At 37.7% G+C, this 20281-nt stretch overlaps 1 protein-coding gene across 4 annotated transcripts; it reads right to left on the bottom strand.

Annotated features, from left to right (window-relative positions):
• Window positions 1-482: 482 nt before the first annotated feature.
• Window positions 483-18610, bottom strand: LOC110054803 (uncharacterized). Of its 4 annotated transcripts, none has more exons than XM_089281018.1 (5): window positions 18387-18610; window positions 3849-4311; window positions 3082-3162; window positions 2557-2649; window positions 483-2019 (listed from the first exon to the last, which is right to left on the bottom strand). In XM_089281018.1, the coding sequence occupies exons 1-5, from the start codon at window positions 18432-18434 to the stop codon at window positions 1718-1720; spliced, it is 987 nt and encodes a 328-aa protein (XP_089137144.1). In that variant the 5' UTR covers window positions 18435-18610; the 3' UTR covers window positions 483-1717. The 4 variants fall into 4 exon arrangements, with proteins under 4 accessions (XP_089137144.1, XP_089137145.1, XP_089137146.1 ...); XM_089281019.1 differs by having other exon boundaries at window positions 2557-2640; XM_089281020.1 differs by lacking the exon at window positions 18387-18610 and adding an exon at window positions 11983-12293.
• Between the last annotated feature and the right edge of the window lie 1671 nt (window positions 18611-20281).

Genomic DNA, 20281 nt, shown 5'->3' with positions numbered 1-20281 from the left:
GTCTTTTTATGAAACTGCACTAAAGAAACAGAAACTGTATAGGTCCCAAATAAAATCATGCAGTCATCATCAGAGGACAGATAGAAAAAAAAACTCAAATTAAAGTTGTTTCTAAGCTTTTGATTGATAAAAAGTCTGTATACGGAGCCAAGTTGCCCATCAGGCCGTACCTTATCCCTCTTTCTATGGCATTAAGCGACTAGGAGTATTTCAACTCCTCCCCCCCCCCCCCCCCCATAGTTCGTTGGTGATTTGTTCCCCGCCAGTTATCAACCGATAGGTATCTCGAGGTCGCGATCTTGTAGTAAATTGATTTTTTTAATATCTTCAAAAGTTCTGCTAAGACTACAACTGTTTACTTCAAACTGAATTCCTTGAGTTAATCACTGATTGAAACACTCGTCATTATCTTATCCCTAAAAGGTATACATAAGAATGGAACTCTGTGTGAGCCATTCAAACTAAGAAAGCATTAGTACAAATTGATTTGTTAGAACATTCATTGCTGAACTGACTTAATACAATTGCTATTAAAACTACAGAAAGTTAAAAGAAATTAAAAGCCAGTCAATCAGTCTGTGAGTCAATCATTTAATCAATCAATTAACCAGTCAGTCATTCAAACAGTCAATCAATGAACCAACCATTCAAACACGTCCTGCGTGCCAAGTTGATACAGGACAACGATTAACGATACAACTGCACTGCAGTCAAATCTGCACAGAATAGTATCTGTTTGAGCGGTTTTCAAATGAGTGTCTTGAAACTAAAACCAAAGTAATCACTCTACCCAATCACAAAAGACACCGACAATACGGTAAACCAATCAAAACTCGACTGAGTAACTACGTGCAGCTGACGGAAAGCGCGGGAAAACGTGCGCGCGTAAGTTACCATTGGTTTTGGTTTTACTTCTGATTGGATGAAAAACTGGCGCCAATTTTTTAAGTCAGTCGGAAAGCGCAGTTGATGCGAAACCAATTTCTTTCTGACACTCAAATGAAAACCGCTCTCTGGGAAATAAAATGCCTTATATACCTTAAAATCCAGATTAAAATAAGGGGACTAAAACGATACACTGTTATTTATATTTTCTTAAAAAAATTCTTACAGATCATGAACAATTTTGAAGGTCTGGATTCATTTATTCAGTATAAAATTAATTAAAAACAATTTACATTAAAGTACTTTATATTTTTTTTCTCTAATTAATTAAGTTTCGTCGCCAGGAACATTCTAACATCTAAGCTTTAAAATGATATTAAAAACTTTCTTCTTTTTTTTTTTTACAGATCGAGACAGTTCAAAGTTGACGGACTAACATATTTATTTTTACAAATTAAGTCACGGTTTCATGTATGTAGAAATTTTAAAATCGTATTTTATTAATTGAGAGATTGATTCAATTTCATTCAATCAAAATAGGAAATAAAAAAGTGGTTTTCACAGAAATTGTAAGTTTGTAAGTATATATTCATTCGTTTTCATTAAATTCGATACTTTCACGTTTGATCCCCAGCAATGTAAAGAATCTGAATGTGAACATAACATACTGAGAACAGTAGCTTCCATACTCCTTTCAATCAGCTAATTATATGCCAAACAAATCAACGGTAAATCACTGATTCAGTTTCACGTCTGATCAAGAAACAGCTCGCAAAGCCGATATTAAAGTTCCTCGTTGTCGATAGCCTAGCATTTTCATGTTCATATCTCCCTAAGAAGCTTCAACAGCGCTTGGTTTTCTATTCTTCATCACAATGTCTCCAAACCTGTAGATAAGCTTCTGTCCTTCCTCGTGGAACATAATTTGACGGTCGTAGTAATAACGCAGCGCCCGACTCAACTTCTCGTAAGTCATGTTTCGTTTGTTTTTCCGCTGTCCCCACAGTTTGGCTGCAAGCTTGGAGTCGACGAATCTAAAAGTCCCTTCCTCTCTTGAAACCCAGCTAACACAGTTGTTTTCGTTTGTATCGAGAAGCTCCTCGAGGAATTTCCAAAGCACAACTTGTTTCCTCACTAGAAGCATAAAAGATGGCATTTTAATGCAAGTTACAAAGACATCGAGCCGTACTTTCACGTGGTTCTTTATATTGTGCTGTACAAGGTGATTCTAGTTTTAAGTCTGTGGATGGAAATAATACTGGTGTGCGCCTATTGAGCAGTACTACCCATATTGTACTGTTTATTATGCTCTACAAGGTGGTTCTAACTTTTATGGTCGTGGATAAAACCCTAATTTGTGACCATTCAAATGAAAACTATTCAGCAGTACTGTCATTATGTACGCTGTACTGTTTATTATGCTGTACAAGGGCAGTACTTTCATATGGTACTGTTTATTTTGGTGAACAAGGCGGATCTAACTTTACAGTCTGTGGATGAAAGCCTAGTGTGTGACCATTCACATGAGAGCTAATAAGCAATACTTTCACGTGGTGAAAATTACTCCAAATAAAAAAAAAAATTGAACTTTGTCCAATTTCTAGTTTGATACTGGGAGAAGTGGACGTCACAAATGACGAACATGTTAAACGTCTAAGGAATTTCTAATACCTGTTGGCCTGCACGGCTTTGCTGATGATCCCAAGGTAGGGCGGAATGCATAGCGAGAATGGCAGCGACGAGTGCGGCGTTCCTCTAGAAAAAAATAACGAGTCTGAAAAACTGGCAATTACTCTAGGAAGTACTTTAAGCCCAGGGGTATACTCGGATGTATGCAGCCCCGACCCTGAGGATGACTGCAGGCAGGCAGTCAGTCAGTCAGCCACCCAATGAGTCAGTGGGTGAGTGCGTCAGTGAGTCAGACATTCAGTCAGTTGGTCGGTCGGGTAATCCGTCAGTCGGTCGGTTGGTCAGTCAGTTAAACATATGTGGATGTGGAAACATCTCATTTAACTTCAAAGATTACACTCCCTCTTGCAATGTTGACACATTGCCAAGCTGAAAGGGGATAGAATACAAAAAAAAGTTATCATGTTAAAAGCCAATTTGGTAGATATTTCACCAGATTCTCATGACGCACTATTAAGGAAACATATGGAAATCAGTACGGAGAATTTTCTTTTAATATCGACTTACCAGCCTGTTTCAATGCTTCATCTTCTTTCGCATGAGATTCTAATTGGTTATTTTTGTCGTTTTCCATCTTCGTCTCGTTTTCTGAAAGATAATTTAAAAACGCACTTGACTGCATGACCAACTATTACTCGATATATCTTCCTTGAACAAATAAAGTACGTTTTCAATAATTAAACTCCAGGCCCTAGTTGTCAAAATTCCCGTATAACGCTATCCATCGGATAAACGCTATCCATTGGGCAAGTAATGGCAAAACAAACTACATTGTCCACTGCATGGATAGTGATTTATCTGATGGATAAACCTATCCAACCTTTGAACAACAAGGGGCAGAGTTTTAAGGTGACTTTATGTGAAACACTATTAATTGGTAACGCTGAAATCGTTCAATCTATTCCTAGATGTTTTTACTCCAGGTTACGTTAAGCGTTCCTAGATAAAAGTTATCTCGTTTGCTTGCAACTTAGACTTATCTGTTCTCTCTATCTTATTTTTTCTTTGACTTTGTTTAAAACAAAATGGGGGCAAAAATAAAGAAAATAAACGATTTATCAGTCCTGTAAACTTACAAGTGACTTTGGGTCTTGTAATTAAAGTGGCTTCAAAACTCCTCTACAAGCTCAAGTTTCGAGACCACGGAAAACGTAATCAAAATTCTAGAAACCTTGTCCAAACCGCCAAATTAAACAAAAGCCTGAGCTTAATTAATCAGTGAGGGAAAACAAGTATAGTAACTTTTTCTTTGAGAGAAAAAAGTTCATTCCAACCTTGGAATTGTTGCTGCTGCTGCTGTTGTTGTTGTTGCTGTTGTTGTTGTGGCATTTCTTCAGGCCTTGCCAATTCGTTCCCTTCGTATGTCAGCTTCTCATCTTCTTCAATGCCAAATTCAACAACATCGTTGCTAATTTCTTGTTTGATCCTGGTTTCGATCACTTCTGGTTTTGGTGTCGGACTCGGCTCAGGCTCTGGGGTCGGCGGCGTCTGTAAGGGACTGGGTTCTATTGCGTTAAGATCTGTGAGCTCGTTGAATCGTTCAACATCATTTGTCATCGGAATGTCAGCTATAGCCGAGAAATCGGGCATAGTATCGTCATAGAAAAAGTATTGCTCTAATAAATTTGTTGTTTCCATTTCATCGGGAAAGATGTTATTTGGAAGAAGCCAGACCGGTAAATCGCACGGCGGAGTTAAAGGAGGATATGTTGCCATTTTAGCCATCGAAGAACTTGCCTAGAAAAGTGAAAACACAGTAGAGAATTTTTAAGTTTAATTATGTCACTTTATGTTTTCGCAGAATGGAAGTATAGGGCTTTGCCTTAAGTTCCAGGGTAGATATCTAGATCACACTGGCATTTTTCTTAAAGAAGTAAGGTCATAATTAAAGCCAATTTCAACTCCGACCGACTGATTACGTTTTCACAGATTTTACTGAAATTCTACAAGAACGGCTGAGAACTGTGCAAGAACTGTAAAAAGCCCCGAAAAGTCAAAAAGGGGCATTCTTTTTTTATTTATTTGTTTTTTATTTACAACACTAGCTCTACTTACATTATATTGCTCTAATTATTTACACTATTTAAATTACAATGTCTAAACGACTTACACTGCTAACAAAAGGGGCATTATTGGGCAAAGTTGGCGCAGATTAAAGTGGATTACCTTTGGGTAAATTTGAAAAGCTTCAGTCGACTTCATTTTCAAGCTTATCTCAGTTTGTATGAAAGTGTCATTGGCAATGTTCAGAAATGATTGGTGTTTGTTGTGATTTCTCCCATAAGAGGCTGTTGCTCTACCCATGTGAAGTCAGTTAGAAGCTAACATTAACAAAACTAAATCGCAGCTACCTAGGATACCGAGACCTATCCCCTCAAAACGAGCTTTTTGGGTTGGATGTTCTTTCAAGTGTATTATTGGTGCTGTTATGATGTTACGCCTCTGGAATGTTATGACAAGTGACTCTTGGCGTGCGTTGTACAATCTAATTCCTCGACGGAAAGGAAGAAAGCACTCGCTGAACACGGAATAATTTTGTAGTTCCCAGCAACAGGAACAATTCAAAAGGTTTTTGACTAATGAGTCGTTTCTTTATTTCAATGTGTGTTTGGCTATTGCGTGCTTTACATTATATGCATAAAATGTTGTGGCGATAATGATTTCATCATATTAAAGTTAACGATCCCCACCCATCGACCTTGTTCGAGAAGAGTAAATTCTCTGGAGTCTGCCGCTTGGCCTGAAAGTATTAGTTGCATTCTTTATATAACTATGAACTAAATAATGATAGAAATACCAATATTTAAACCATCGACCATTAACAGCGAATAACACTATTTCTGGAAGATTTTCAATGAGTGGAAAATTAGTTTTTTTTTTGTTACTCAAGTCGCTCTTCGGATCTGGTTGATGTGCTAACATAAAACTTCAACGAAATTATCGAAAACTGTTTTGTTATCGTTAAGATAGTGGATGATCTTTACGAATCTGTATCGAAACTTTAATGCTCGTAGAGCGCTTTATGTTGGACCGGATGAATTTGCAGGTCCAAGCCTGCCAAATGATCTTTTTTTAACCGTGGGTTGCAGGTGAATTAGCAGGTTTTTGTCTTTGCTTTGTCCACGTTTATAGCACAAAAATAAGAAGAGTCCAGGAGATGGTACGAAACTGATCCTGTGTATATCAAAGTTATTCTTGCAATCAAGGGCTGCCGAAATCAAAGTCGAAATCGAAGTCATTCCGGATTTGAGCAAATTACGTGCTAATCACTGGCAAATGTACAATGAACATTTTTCCTCTTTCGTTTACTTGAAAACAAATAGCAGTAATGGCATGTTCAGTTTCTCAAGCTAGAAACGCCAGTCTTTATTCTCTGTAGTGTCGATCGCCATCATCTGACGGTATCTTGAAAAAAGAACGTACCACTTCTTAATTAATAAGACCTCTACTTTCATCATTAACATTACAGAGTGGAACTGAAGCTAAGGAGAAATCTGTATTCTATCTCCTTGTCTGGAGCTCTGTCTTGCAGGAGTTGAAACATCGAAAGACGAATTACGATCTCTAAAAATTTGGATACTCAGTTTCTGAGTGTACTTCGTCATTTGAAAGAGAAGAAATGGCTGCTCGCCTTTGATAGCTCAGTGGAAGTGAAATATTTCTTTCACCTTGTTCCACCTCGGAAATTTGCAATATCTGTTCCGTTTAAGCTTGGTCGACAACACCTCAAATAACACCACCTTACTATTTCAGAGCCCTAGGAACCTTATTTCATCAAAGACAAAAAGTGTTCCACGCACGACCCATGTCAGTCCACTACAAAATCTTCTACGTGGCTAAATCAGTCCCTTCTTATTGCTAAAATTCCGGTGAACGATCAAAATTGTGTTTTTCCATAGTCTTTAAACAAAAGCCTGTCAACCAGAGAGTTGAAGCTTAAGGTCTCTATTTAGTAAATACGTTATTGGACGAATTGCGAACTGTGGCCAACCCATCTAAGCTAAGTGTGACTCGGTCTTAGAATCATTGAATAATATACATTGTCAAAATCTCTAATTTGGAAGAATTTTTGTATATCCTTGGATTGTTTTCAAGGAACTGTAGGACACCCATCAAACTAAAACCGAAATATAGCAGTAATCTCTATGAATATATATGGTTATATGATGGACAACATCGAGGTAACGTCGAAAATTTGTAGACTGTTTCTCTTTTGCGTTCTGTAGGAAAGACTTGTGATAAACCTGAATGAATGAAAAACTTATGCTAAAGAAATCGTCCATGAATTACTTACCGCAGGTCTTGAGTCTTGAAGCCAATAAATTTATGCGCTTAGGTTTATTGGAATCCTTGCTGAATCGAAAGGCGGATGACTTTCACAACAGCCAGTGAAAACAGATTTGAGAAATATATAAGGATGAGTAGAACAGTTCGAAAGCTAGCTGAACAATCCGCAACTCTGGAAGTTAACTGATAAGATTGACGTTTTGCTGTTGATTTGTAACACATAACGTCAGACTGATAATGAATGAATCAATTACAATTAAAGTTATTTTAAAATCATTAATTTTTGAACGAGTTCCTGTTTACTGAGGGAAACCCCTCCAGGGCTGACACGCGAGGATGCTCACTCAAGTCTGAAAGAAGTCATTGTTTTGAAGACACGAAACTTGCCGCATCAACCTTTCTTTCACAAAGTTCGAACTGAACAATTGACTTTGAAGTCTACTGGCGCCCCAAAGTATGTCCTATTTGCTTTCGGTCGCAAATTGAGCCTGAAAGCATTCACGCAACATGGGAAAATGCCAAGCTTTTTAAGCGGATGTCTTTCGAAACTGGTGAGATGTTTGCATAGCTAATCCATATGGCATGCTAACTTGAATATATAGAAGAAAAAGCACACATTCCGGTCGCAGAAACATGACGGTAAATTTCATACACGTTCCAAGGATTCCTCTTTCTCAATGAGCCAAAGTGTGGTTATAACGTGCCTCTGCAAGACAAGTCTCAGCTCGCAAAGGAAACTGGAAGTTTAGCGGAAGAACTAGTTTATCTGTATTAAGAGAAAGTTTCGGACTTGCCTTAATCAGCTTCTATTCTATTGTTACAACAAGTTCCCATTCTACTGGACAAGTAACAGTAACCTTTCACGTGATCCTCATCATCTGCTTCTTCTGATCTTCATCATCCATTCCAATTGATCAACTTTTGTCTGAATGCATTAGTGGTAAATACTTGGCACACGCTGGGACTATTGTCTGATTTGTAATCACCAATTCGATCCGGTGCAATAGACCATTTCTTCATGATATGATTATTATAAAGAAAGTAACTTCATTTATTCAATTGCGGTACCCATCGGTCGGTTTTAGAACGGTTACTAGAAAATATAACTTTGAGAAAGAACACGAAGAAAAAAAGAACGCTAATCTAATTAAGATTATGATACATTGACAATGTTGCCAAAAAAAAATTTCAGCAAAACTTAATTAAAAGCTTTACTTGAAACTCTCACATTCAAACGTTCGATTTCAACATACATTTTCTTAGGAAAAAAAAATAGAAAATGACTGGAGTGTTTCAGTGACCTGCATGGTGTAAACAGGAAAGAATGTTTTTTTTTTTTCTTTTTTTCTTTTTTTTTTTCAGCACTGGTCATGCGCATGAATTTGTTTTAGGTACATGTATGCCAGTAGGACATTTCTTTTTTTTAAATTGTCCCTCCCTCCTTCAAAAGTCAAATGGTTATCCCCCGCCCAAAATGCTGCGTCATAACAGTTGTCATAACAACAAGACTGGTTTAAATTGCGCATCTAGATGTTGCCAAGATTTTATTCCAATATTTGTGTACTTTGCGGCAAAATGCTTTCATTATTTCGTTATTTTTAAACTTTGCCCGGCTGATTAGTGTATTATAAGGCAAGAAGACAAGGCAAACGCTGTCAGTGTGAGCAAAATGTCGCACCTTGTGTAATCATACCCAAGCTTGACCTGTTAAATTAAAACTCGTTAATGGCATGAAATTGCATGGTTTTAACTTTGGTGTGTGGATCAAACCCTGGTGCGTGACCATTCATATAAAATTCTCAAACTTGTAGATAATTCATCAAATTAAAACAAAGAAAATAACAACCGTGAAGGAGGTTTGGATACTAGGAGTCAATTAGCATAGATTTTGACGATTGTACTTCTCCGTTTACTCCCTAGTTTTTGTTTCCGTTTAGAATATATATCAAACACTCGAGAAAGTGTTTCATCGGCTATCCAAACACCTCGAATTTTGTCAAAAATACACCAGTGCGCGTCGTGTTTCCAAATCTCCTCTCGGTGTTTGGATATTCCGATGAAACACTGTCGTGTCGTGTCGTGTTTGATATATTACTTAAAGCTATCGAACAATGCTATTATGAAACCTTTGATTCACATATGAAACTGAGCTCTTGAGCAATGCTGTCATGTAGTTGCTGTGGCTACGCTGGACGAGGCGGTTATAACTTTCAACTACAATGTATGCAAGTGAAACCTCAACGTATTGCCATTGAAAAGGTATTGAGCATGCAGTACTTTCACGTAGTGCTGTTTATTATGCTGCTTAAGGTGGTTCTAACTTTTAAGTCTGTGGATGAAACCCTAGTGAGTGACCATTCAAATGAGAGCTACTGAGTAGTACTTTCATGTGGCATCTTTTATGCTTTACAAGGTGGTTCTAAGTTTTAATTCTGCAGATGAAATCCTAGTGTCGACCATTCAGATGAAAGCTGTTGAGCAGTCAAGAATTTAAAGAAAACGACAAAACGTTTAAGTTTGAAAGAACGGAACTTTCTTGCTTTCGGCTATCAGACTACAGCATTCGACGGATAAAAATGGAAAAAAAATGCATATATATATGGTTTACATAGTATATAATATATGGTCGCGCCTATGTTTGTATATATTCCTAGCTGCCATTTTTTTTCCATTTTTTGCCATCGACGGCTGTAGTCTGACAGCCGAAAGTTCGAAAGTTTTTGCGTTCGACGAAGTGGAACGCAAACCTAATTCTGACCTGTGGCTTTCCAGAGTTGGTTACCCTGTGCACGGTTCTAGGCTGAAAAAAACACATTCCTGTAAGGACACCAAAATGGCCACCCCGCTTGATTTTTGCAAGGGCATGTCACGGCCAGTAAACTGGTACCCTTTAATGCTAAGACATGTGGTAAGACATGTGGCGAACATGTGAGTATGTGAGCAGGCCATGTGAGCTCGTCTTTCCGATGGATCTTTCTTTGACTTCTTTCCATTCAGTCGCCGTACGCTTCGCTCTCAGCATTAGATTTTGGCGAATTTAAACGCTTCGACGGTAGCATTTATCGAAATCTGAGGAATTGTCCTTGTTTATTAACACGACTTGGCTTTGGGATGATAACCGTGGGAACAGCTACATTTTGATTGCATTTGTTGATTAGTTCCAGTCGCGACAGATAGCTCAGTCTTTATCCGGTCGAAATTTTATTGTTTGGAATCGGTGGAAAAGTACTCTGAAGGCAAGATCCATAAGACTACTTTATTCATCAGGGGAAATACTCGAATTAGTCGCACGGAGTTTGTTTACGATAAACGAGCACGCGAAACGAGCACGCGATTGCAAATGCTAGCTTAGAATAATGTACGTAATTTAAATATTCTATGAAACTTGTGAGTCTACAGAAACTGGCGGCGTCACGCAACTTATCACCAAATCGTGACCTCTTCACTAGCGTGGACTTTGACACTGTGCATATCTGACTGGAAAACCTCGGTTGCTGCTAAAAGATGTTGACTTCAGCAATAGACAAAGGTTGAAAGTGAGCTAGTGAAATCATTTATTAAGGTATATATATTAAAGTGAGGGCGTTGAACGCACTTTCATAATCTCTGATTACTACTAGTTTACTTTATATAGCCAGTGAACGTTTCTGCAAATTTTTACAAATGTATTATCAATAAGTGGTGCACTTGAGTATGAAAGAATTGAAAATAGTTTTCATGGCCTGGCTAAGCTCACATTGCTGACGGTTCTAGGGTAATACCGGCTTAATATTCATTTAGTCATTTTAAAGCTACTTTTGTCAGATTGCAAAATTGCGTGACTAAATCTGCTTCGTGTTTTGGTTGGCCCTGGTAAGTCTTTATGACGATAATGGGGTCAAAAGTCAACATTATCTTCAATAAGTAAACAAATAAATAGATACATTTTACCTTCGAAGGTGTTGTTTTTGGATGATTGTTTTTGAAAGCGATTTCTGTGTAGTAATTTAGCGACTTTTTAAAATTTGTTTTTGAGCACATCGAGTAAAAATCTAGATTGAATTTTGCATGCCTTAAATAACTCTTAAACAGGCGGAAATGTGGAAACGGCGAGAATGATCGACCATTGCTTATTGCGAACGGCAACAAACTTTATGGAGTTAAGCAAGAAGTTTTAATCACATCTTGAGCAGAACATACTGGCAAAAGCGAATAATTATCAGGAAGGTAACTGATAGTTATAATAAGTGCGACGTAATAATCCTATTGTAGCCAATTAAAAGCTACGATCCAATTCGAAATCCACCAGTCCAACAACAAACAACTCAGAGGTTGCAGTTCATGGGATTAAAAAGAAAATAACTAAAAATCACAGTATCGATTTCGTTATTTCTGAGAGACTAACTGCAGCTTAACTGGAGGCGTATTGACGAACAATTCAGTCATGCAGAGATTATGAAAAGAATTTGTCCAAGCCGGATCTGAAAGAGTGAATTTCGGCCACTCTCAGCAAGAGCCTCCGTAGAAATTATCAAGCTAATGATTATTTCTCGCCCCAATAAGCTTCCTAAATGTTTTGTCACACTAACTGTCTTTATAAAATATAAACCGCTATTATAATTATAATATTTCAAGCTCGGACGTGAAGGATTGTTCATAACGGCCTTTCGATTTGTCCTTCAACAAGCAAGCGAATTTTGTTTTTCAAGGAAGTAATTGCAAATATACGGATGGGTGGTCGTTTGCAACACGGGATATGCTATCTAAACAGTTAACAGGGCTACGGTTTTCAATACGAAACACGTTCAGGCATATTCGGTGACCCCTAGCTAGGCAACAAAATACTTTCACTATTGTTGCAACATGTACCATTTCTAACTTGCAAAACTCTCCAAAAAAGTAGCAACAAGGAATAAATCCGGCATATTAAAGCATCAAGAGCTAATGTGATGTAAACGATAAGACTTGAAGGTTATTTTATAGGTTGACCCGCCGGTTACATACTCAATGTTTAGACTTAATTACAAATCGTAATTTTAAGACGTAATAAGAGGGACGAACCTTGGACTCTTGAGAACAGCGTGCAGGTTTTTGGAAATTGATTCTTTGGTCAATGCAAACAAAAATTCACAACTAACTCACCTAATGTTTGCAATACAAAACAAGTCTTGTAACAATGAAGGTAAACGACTCAGTTTGGTCCGGCGTATTGAGTTCTCCTTCAGTAACTCCAGACACTTCTTTAGACTGTTCAATTTTAAGGCCTTCTTAAGTACGGGGCAAGAGTGGTTTGGAGTAATGAATTAACAAGAAGCCATCGAGCAAGCGAAACGAGAAGGAAGTGTTACTTTGAAGCAATAACGTTGCATCACACTGCAAATCTTTTGGGGGTTGAAGCTGATGGTCACGCCAAAAGACGATTTAAGTGTTTCACGCAACATAAGGTCAAGTTATTAAAGCAACAATATTGTTATGTCAGTTTACATCATTCTTTGATTTATTAATAACTGTGTCTGTTAATTGAAGTTTTGCATTTTAATTTGGTTACTCTGTTAACTACATACGCAATAAATCTCGTTTACCAGTTTGTATCATTAGAGATATCCTTGGGAGACATTTATTTTGATTTGCACTGTATGCACATCGATGCTTGTGAAAAGCAAGAGAAACATTCTTTCCAAATGTCCGCTCCGGTACCCGCAACCTTGACCAACAGCAGGGGGAATAGTATTTACATGACAAAAAGAATTTTTTTATCACGTTTCACGAACGTCTCAGCAGAAAGTTTCAAAGTGATTTTACCCTGGTCGTAGTTCCGCCTTCAACTGGCCCAACCACTCAGAGCGTGTGATTGACACCTTCTGACAGTTTCTTCCGGCGATCAAAATAGAAAATAAACAGACCTTGCAATTATTAGAAGCATTCCTTGCCAGATAATAAGCGATTCAGCGGGGTCTTAGCGCTCCGCATGACTTCGTGGCCTCTTATACAACGAATGTTTGCAACATCTCAACTGCGAACGTGGACAGAGCAACAAAAATTTACCAATGAATTTTCCCCTTCTTCAAAGAGATAAACTCTTCAGAGTGCGCTCAAGCTATGAGGAAGTCATTTTCATGGCCGAAACATACTTACCTAATATAGTAAAGTTTTGCGTGTCTCTGTGATATTTATGATAGCGTACACTCTTTAGAAGTATTCGTCATTGCGGTTGGCGCAAGGTTAAGCTTTGACCTAGCTTCAGCCCTTTTCAATGCAGCACTTATTTCATCTTTCAAATCTTAATTTGCCTGCCTTACCAGTTTTAAAGTTGTTTACTCGTTTCTTGACTTTATTTTGGTCGCAGTTCACAGTTGCCTTGGATTCAAACATCTTTGGTTCATTTTATTTCAAAGACACTCAAGTTGATGAGCATACAGAGCTTGATAACGATGGCCGATTAAATTGAACTATGTAACATGCAGTATTGAAATTCTTTCTGCGAATTGTTCATAGCATATCCACTTTCGAACGCTGATTCTGCTGTTTGCGAGATTAATTCGTTTGTTGTAATATAAACTTAGACGGCATTTAGCAAGAATGAAGTTGTCTTTTATGGTTCTTTTGGAAGTTTAGAACTCCTACACCTTAAGAAACCGGCAAACAGTTCGTTGTGCTCGAAACATTCTGAGTGATTAAGGAATCTGACAATAACCTTTCAAGCCATGACAACTTGTTTTTAGTGAAATAAATACACGACATCAATGCGGAACTATCTGAGAGAAGCTATAAAGATATTGGGGTCTGCGTGTTTACATATAAAGATTTTTAATTAAAACGCAATTAAAAGTCACCAGAAGACTGTCTGAGTGAAACCTTTTAACTAATGCTGAAACTCTCCATCTTTCAACTGAACGAGATTTTTACAGATTATCAGCTTAGGATGAATTAACAGTGCTAAGTGAGAGCGGCAGGCATTTGTTATAACTCAATAGCTTCGTTACAAGCAAATTGCGCCATCTTGGAATTTAGATGAAATGGGAAAGCAAACAACAGGGCAAACTGCAGAACTTATTTCCTGGATCCAAAGTCAATCTATATGAATCCTAAAAGCTTGAAATTATGCACGATAATACCAGTAACAATCGAGATATCACTCCTTGTTCACTGCTCTTGAAACTAAATCAGGAGTCCTTTCTAAGAAAAACTGGGCCAGTTTTCGGCTCAACAAAAGACAAACTCTGGGCAAAAAGGATTCTAATTCAAACCAACGCGCTAGGGAATATTTTAAATTCTAAGCAAAAGATTGCAGATTCCAAACAGTTTCTAAGTTACCAAGAAATTTCAATAATAGTTCTCCAGAGCTTTTTCAAATAATTAACTCTGTCTGACGTTTCTGGTCTCAAGGAAAAGCTTCCTTAAAAGACTTGAATCGAAGACTACTTGATTATCAGGCCAAAATTTGAGAACTCGACAATTTTTGCCTATCGGTCTCCCTCTAACTTGTATTTCATTTTTGCAACATATATAATGACAGTTTGTTTTCAAAAGTTTATGATGTTACCGTTCTTTCCCCAATTCTTTCTTAGTTCAGGTTTGTTACCATATTTTGTTAGTGTAAATTGAGGTGGCAGAACTCAGTTTTGATACCTGTGTTTCAATCTCTTTTTTCTCTAAAACCTTTGATCCTTTGGTCGCCAAAAATGGCTACACGCAAGTTAACAACACAAACTTCGGATTTTTGATAGCTAGGCTGACGTATTGCCGTTGCCATGGCAACATGAGTAAATATAAACAGGCCTTTAAAATCGGTTTTGTTTGTTTGCAAAAATTCTAGTCGTTAGTTTTTCTTTTCCATTTGCATGCAACAAGAAAATAACAATGCTCACAAGTTAGCACTATTTTAATGATAGTTTAACACAGGGATTTTTAATTATCACTTGTAAAAGGTTAACTGGAATATCTAGAATCGCCTCTGCCAATTTTCAATTTTAATTTTTTTCCATATTCCAGTTATTTGTTTTCTAAAGTATTTTCGTGCCAAATTTCGTAAAATTCTAACGAGTGGTTCTCGAGAAATAGGCGTATTTCCAAGAAAGCTGTTAAGCATTCAATCGCAATTTTTTGCCTTATATACTACGTATGCGCTGCAGTTAACTGGATTCTTTCGGTAAAAAAGAAAAATCTTAGAATTGCTGGGTTCTTTGCATCGTTACCTTTTCTAACATACATTTTTGAAAAAAAGAGTTAAGCCATAAATACATCGTGTTCAATTATGAAGAAAAAAAAAGCACAGATAGCGAGGGCATTGACCAAATAAAATGATCGCTGTATCGACGTCATGGTTGCTTTGTGTAATCCTTGTGCGCGCGCTGAATGGCATTAGTAAGAGCACGCGCGGAAATTGTGTCCGGCCACCTTAAAATCGGTTTCCAACATGACTTTTTGTTGAAACTCTCAATTAATAACTTATTTCCCTGAGAAGTTTCAAGTTCAGTTAAAAGCGACTTTCTGAGGCGAGTAAGGCCACATGTAGTTAAATTAAGGCGAAGTGTATTTCTTCTGCACAACCAGCTTCTTTCAAAATTAGTGACTTAGTTAAATTAGATTCGAGTGCAATTTTATCAGACACGATAAGGATTAGACTACTGACCATATAAAAATCCTTAAATTACATTCCAGGGCACTCTAAACCGTTTTCCCAAACGGTTAAAAAGCTAACCAGATTCACAGAATTCCTTCATGCTTCCTTCGCTAATTATGCTGACTAGATATATGTCATACATCCATCAACAAGTTTTCACATTTGCAGCGCAGCTCTTAAATTTATCAATTTAAGAGCAAATGCCCACAAAAATTAAACAAAATCAAATTTCTTCTGCAAGGCTAGAAAACTCAAATTCGCTCGTCTTTTGCATATAGCTAGCCTCTAGCAAGAGTGCAAACAGGCTGTAGTTTTTTCCTTGAAATAGTTTTGTCTTTCCGAGAAAAGCGACATTTACCATTTAACTTTCAGACCCAATTTCATGCAATTTAGCGAGTCCCAACTGGGTCGAAAATCGACTATTTTCATTCGATTCGCATTTCGCAACTATTGAGCGCAGAAAAGTTGTAATACAACCAGCTTATTGCAGAACTATTCCTTGTCCGAAAAAAGATCATTTCAAGAACACTGGATTAATCTAATTATTTAGCGGTAAACAAAACGAGATTGTTCTCCAAAATTGAGTTAGACAGTCGGTGAAAAGAATTGTCATTTTGACCAATTGCCATGTCTCGGAATTCCGAAAGATTTTAGATTCTAACTATACTAGTAATAACCAAAGGTTAGGAAATGCGGGCGAGGACGATGCTTAGTGCTTTGGGTTACTAAAAATGTGTCAGAGTTTTTCTAAGTTGTAATCAGTGGCGTATTGAGATTAATTTTTAATAGGTGTGTTATACATGGTTCTTGGGGTCATGACATATTTTGGGGCCTGAAGTAAAATGTTCCGCTTCGCGGGGCTAAAAAGATCTGCCCATAAGGGTAGCTTGAACGTTCAGCAGCACCCCCTTTTCCTTTTTGCCAATTTATGTGCTCGAAAGTGTACGTGGAGGTGTTGCATAGAGCAATTTCACTAAACCTATGAAACAGTCACCTATAGTCAAACCTGTATGTAACGGTCACCCTTGGGAAATGGCCAGGTGACCGTTGTATAGAGGGTGACCGCTGTAGACAGGTTTCCTTTAAACTCCCCTGGAAGTCAATAAATAGCATTTTTATGTGCAAATAATCATCCAATTTACGTTTTATTGACAACTTGGTAACGAGTAACAGCAACGAAATAAACACGATAAAAAAAGGCCCACAAAATGTCCGTGGTGTACTTTAAGGGAGGTACAGTGTCCTTGGATCTACGTTTCCTTGTATTCGTTACAATTTAATGGCAGATTTACAGAACAACGAACAAAAGAAATAAGCCATAAGGGTAATTTGTAAAAGAGTTGCGTGACCCCATATAAAAACAAATCACCTCATAAAATTATAAGGGAAAGCTTTTAACGTAACAATATGGATCTCCAGAAGAAGAAAAAAAATCGGTAATAGTTTTCTGATATTTCGGAGCTCGAAGCTTGATTTCATGTAGTATGTCAGTCATTAACTTTACTCAGTGTGAAAGAAAGTTCTTCATGTTCATGTATTAGTAATTGTGTTTAGTACTAATATTTGCATTTTTGTGAGACCCTTGCCTTGGTAGTCTCCTCCGCACCCGTTTTTTTGGGATGCCACGCAACGCTCTCCCCAAAGAGTTCGTGACCGTTATATACAGGTAAAACTATAATGAAATTGTGGACTCAGGAAGTCTAAAGGGTGACCGCGTTCGTTTATATATACAGGTGACCGCTATATGCGAGTTAACTTAACAGTAAATGCAAGGGACGATTTTTGGGAAGTTGTTCAGTGACCGTTACAGACAGGGTGACCGCTTTATACAGGGCCGTTATACACAGGTTTAACTGTACACTATAAAATTCCATGATACACTAGTTTTGTCGTTTTGTTTTGTTTAGTTTTACTGAAACGCTGTTTTTTTTTGTTTTTTTTTTTTTGTCACAAAGGCTTATGCATAGATCATTTGTTTGTCGCGCTTTGTCACGCTATACTTAACTTTACAACTCCAAGGACGAAAGCAGATCACAAGTCGTTCGACTCTAAGGACGAGAACAGATCACAACTCGCTCTACTCCACAGGACGAGAACAGATGACAACTCGCTCTACTCCACAGGACGAGAACAGATCACAACTCGCTCTATTCCACAGGACGAGAACAGATCACAACTCGCTCGACTCCAAGGACGAGAACGGATAAAACTTGCTCGAGGCGGACTTCAAACACAACATGAACACTGAACAGGAAACGTCTCAAGTTGACTTGCTGCTATGCTTGAGTTTCACGTGATCCAAGGTCCAAATACGCGTGATGCGCGTGATAAAATCGCTTTCTTTGCATTCCATACATTCTTAGTGGAAGGTAAAATCGAGTCAGGGCCAAACTATACAAGTTTTCATCGGTTGCTGCTCTTCTTTTGACATCATAGAGCGAACTGAGTATTCTTTAAGACTGTTTCTTTTTTTTTTTTCAATCTTCGAAATGTACATTAATTTTAACACTTCAATGATGCAAAACTTTGGCTTTGAAGATCTAGCACACTAGCCGACTCGGCGCTCGTCTTTTAAAATATTCTTGTTCGCGTGGAAATGGATTCTGATTGGTTTACGAGGATTTATCGATCGATTTTGGCAGAACAAATTTGCCCCAGATCGAGAATACGTTGCGGGCTTTCTTGAGCCCGCAACTAGGTAGGTCTTTCAATATATGTATGTAAAGTGCAGTTTAGGCAAATGATTAGACACTCGTCAAAAAATTATTCAAAATCGTTCACAAAAGACACAAAATCACGCCAGCAGCTTCCGAGTGCGTGACCAAAAGTATTATCATCGTATCGGCATATTACTTCAGTTCGAAACGTCAGCATTACCAAGCAGTATAAATATCATACACATAATAATAGCATGCTCACCTACCTCGGTTTGTAATATCCTGAAACTTGCAAACTGATTCTTTCCCCGCATATAAGCTTAATTTTCAGCGTCGTTCTTGTTAGTACTCATATCCGACTTTGAAGAAAAACAGTAACTGCCAAGTCCCATGTATGTATCATTTATCTGTGCTATTTGTGTCGTTTGATTAAGCCAGTAGTAACTGCTAAATTGTTATTCCACGTGCGACGTTCGGGTTTCCATTTTGAAGACGTTTGAAAGTCCTCCATTTTGACTAAAAATGTGTTATCCGAGACCCGTGCGTTACAACATATTTTACTTGGGAGTGAGGGTCGGGATTTCAGAGCTTTTAACAGTTACTTTTCTTTGTTTGAATTTTAAGCCACAAAGACCTGTTTTGAGTGTAGCATTTTTTCGCCTACCTAAGAAAGGAAGCCCTGGATTGGAACTAACATCGAGATATTGGAAAAATTCTGACGCTTTTTCTTTCGAAATAATTCCCACTCTACCCTTACCCTGTGTGCAAAGACTTTTGCTGGACAATATGCAAATAAGAGACGCGGAGCCATCGAAGATGGCGGCTTATTTGTTACTGCTAGTTACTGAGGATTTCTGCCTGATAGCAGGTTAAATGATTGTATTGAACAACAAAACGGAAAACATCGGAACATTTGCATGGGAACTTGGTAATATTGAGCGATTTAGGGAATTCAAAATCACCAGACGAATGCGTACCGGTTATGCAAACCTAATGGAACACCGTTGAAATGGCAGCTAGGATAGGAATGTTGTTTGACAGTCAAGACATGATAACCCAGCTAAGGTAAACATATATATGTTGGTTTATGCTTAAGTCGTGCTGATATTCATGTGGTATTTCGAATTGAAGTGATTTAATGACAAAAACAATGACGGTACTTTTGGTCACGCATTCGACTGCTGGCGTGATTTTAATTTTTTTGTGTATGATTTGAATAATGTTTTGACGAGTGCCTAATTATTTGCCCAAACTAAACTTTACATATATTGAAAGACCTTTCCAAGCATAGTTAGAATTAAAATCTTGTGGAATTCCGAGACATGGCACATGGTCAAAATGACAATTGTCTTCACCGACTGATGAACTCATCGTTGGAGAACACTTAAGTTTTGTTTACCGCTAAATAGTTAGATAAATCCAATATTCTTGAGACTGGGCTGTTTTGGACAAGGAATAGTTCTGCATTAAGTTGATTGTATTACAACTTTTCTGTGCTCAATAGTTGCGAAATGCGAATTGAATGAAAATGGTCAATTTTCAGCCCAGTCAGAACTCGTTAGATTGATGTCTGGACGTGAAACCAGTAATGTCCTTTTTCTCCGAAATACCTAGATATTTGAAGAAAAAAACTACACAGTGTTTTTACTTTTACTAAGGCCTACGTATATGCAACAGTAGGGCAAATTCTATTTTTCAAGTCTTACCGAACTATTTTTGATTCTTGTGGACATTTGCTTTTAAAACCTGATGTTAAAGGTTTGAGGTGAAAATAAGACTCGTATGCATTGAAAAATAGTATAAGATCTGTGTTTCAAGTGGAAACTATCAATTATACTCAAATGTAGCATTTAAGACACTGACGTAATGAAAAATTCATTGCTAAGAAACTGATCGTTCTGTTAACGACGAAATTATATCCACCTTGGAGCCGGTTACAAAATCACTTTCAGTTTTAGTCAGGAGTAATCTGAATTGAATTTGTTACCAATGATTGGAGCAAATGGTTTGGCTATGCTTCTGTGCGCGCAGTTCTATTAATAGAGAAAAATAACAACCCCCCTTTTGTCCCGAGATCCACTCGATTTTCTTAGTCGTAGGGGCGTTAGAAGGGAAAACTCGCGCATGCCTAATATGCAAACAAAAAGTTCCTATTTCCCAA

The sequence above is a fragment of the Orbicella faveolata genome, unplaced genomic scaffold (genome assembly GCF_042242905.1).
Source record: "Orbicella faveolata isolate gen_17 unplaced genomic scaffold, um_ofav_v1 contig_48, whole genome shotgun sequence".
Lineage (NCBI taxonomy): Eukaryota > Metazoa > Cnidaria > Anthozoa > Scleractinia > Merulinidae > Orbicella > Orbicella faveolata.
This window is presented reverse-complemented; position numbering and strand designations above follow the sequence as displayed.

Coding starts and splice junctions, on each gene's coding strand:
- LOC110054803 (XM_089281018.1), bottom strand. CDS start 18,434: ATGCGGGGAAAGAATCAGTTTGCAAGTTTCAGGATATTACAAACCGAG. Junction 3,163..3,848: donor GCAGCAGCAACAATTCCAAG/GTTGGAATGAAC, acceptor ATTATCTTTCAG/AAAACGAGACGAAGATGGAA. Junction 2,650..3,081: donor TGAAGCATTGAAACAGGCTG/GTAAGTCGATAT, acceptor AGACTCGTTATT/TTTTTCTAGAGGAACGCCGC.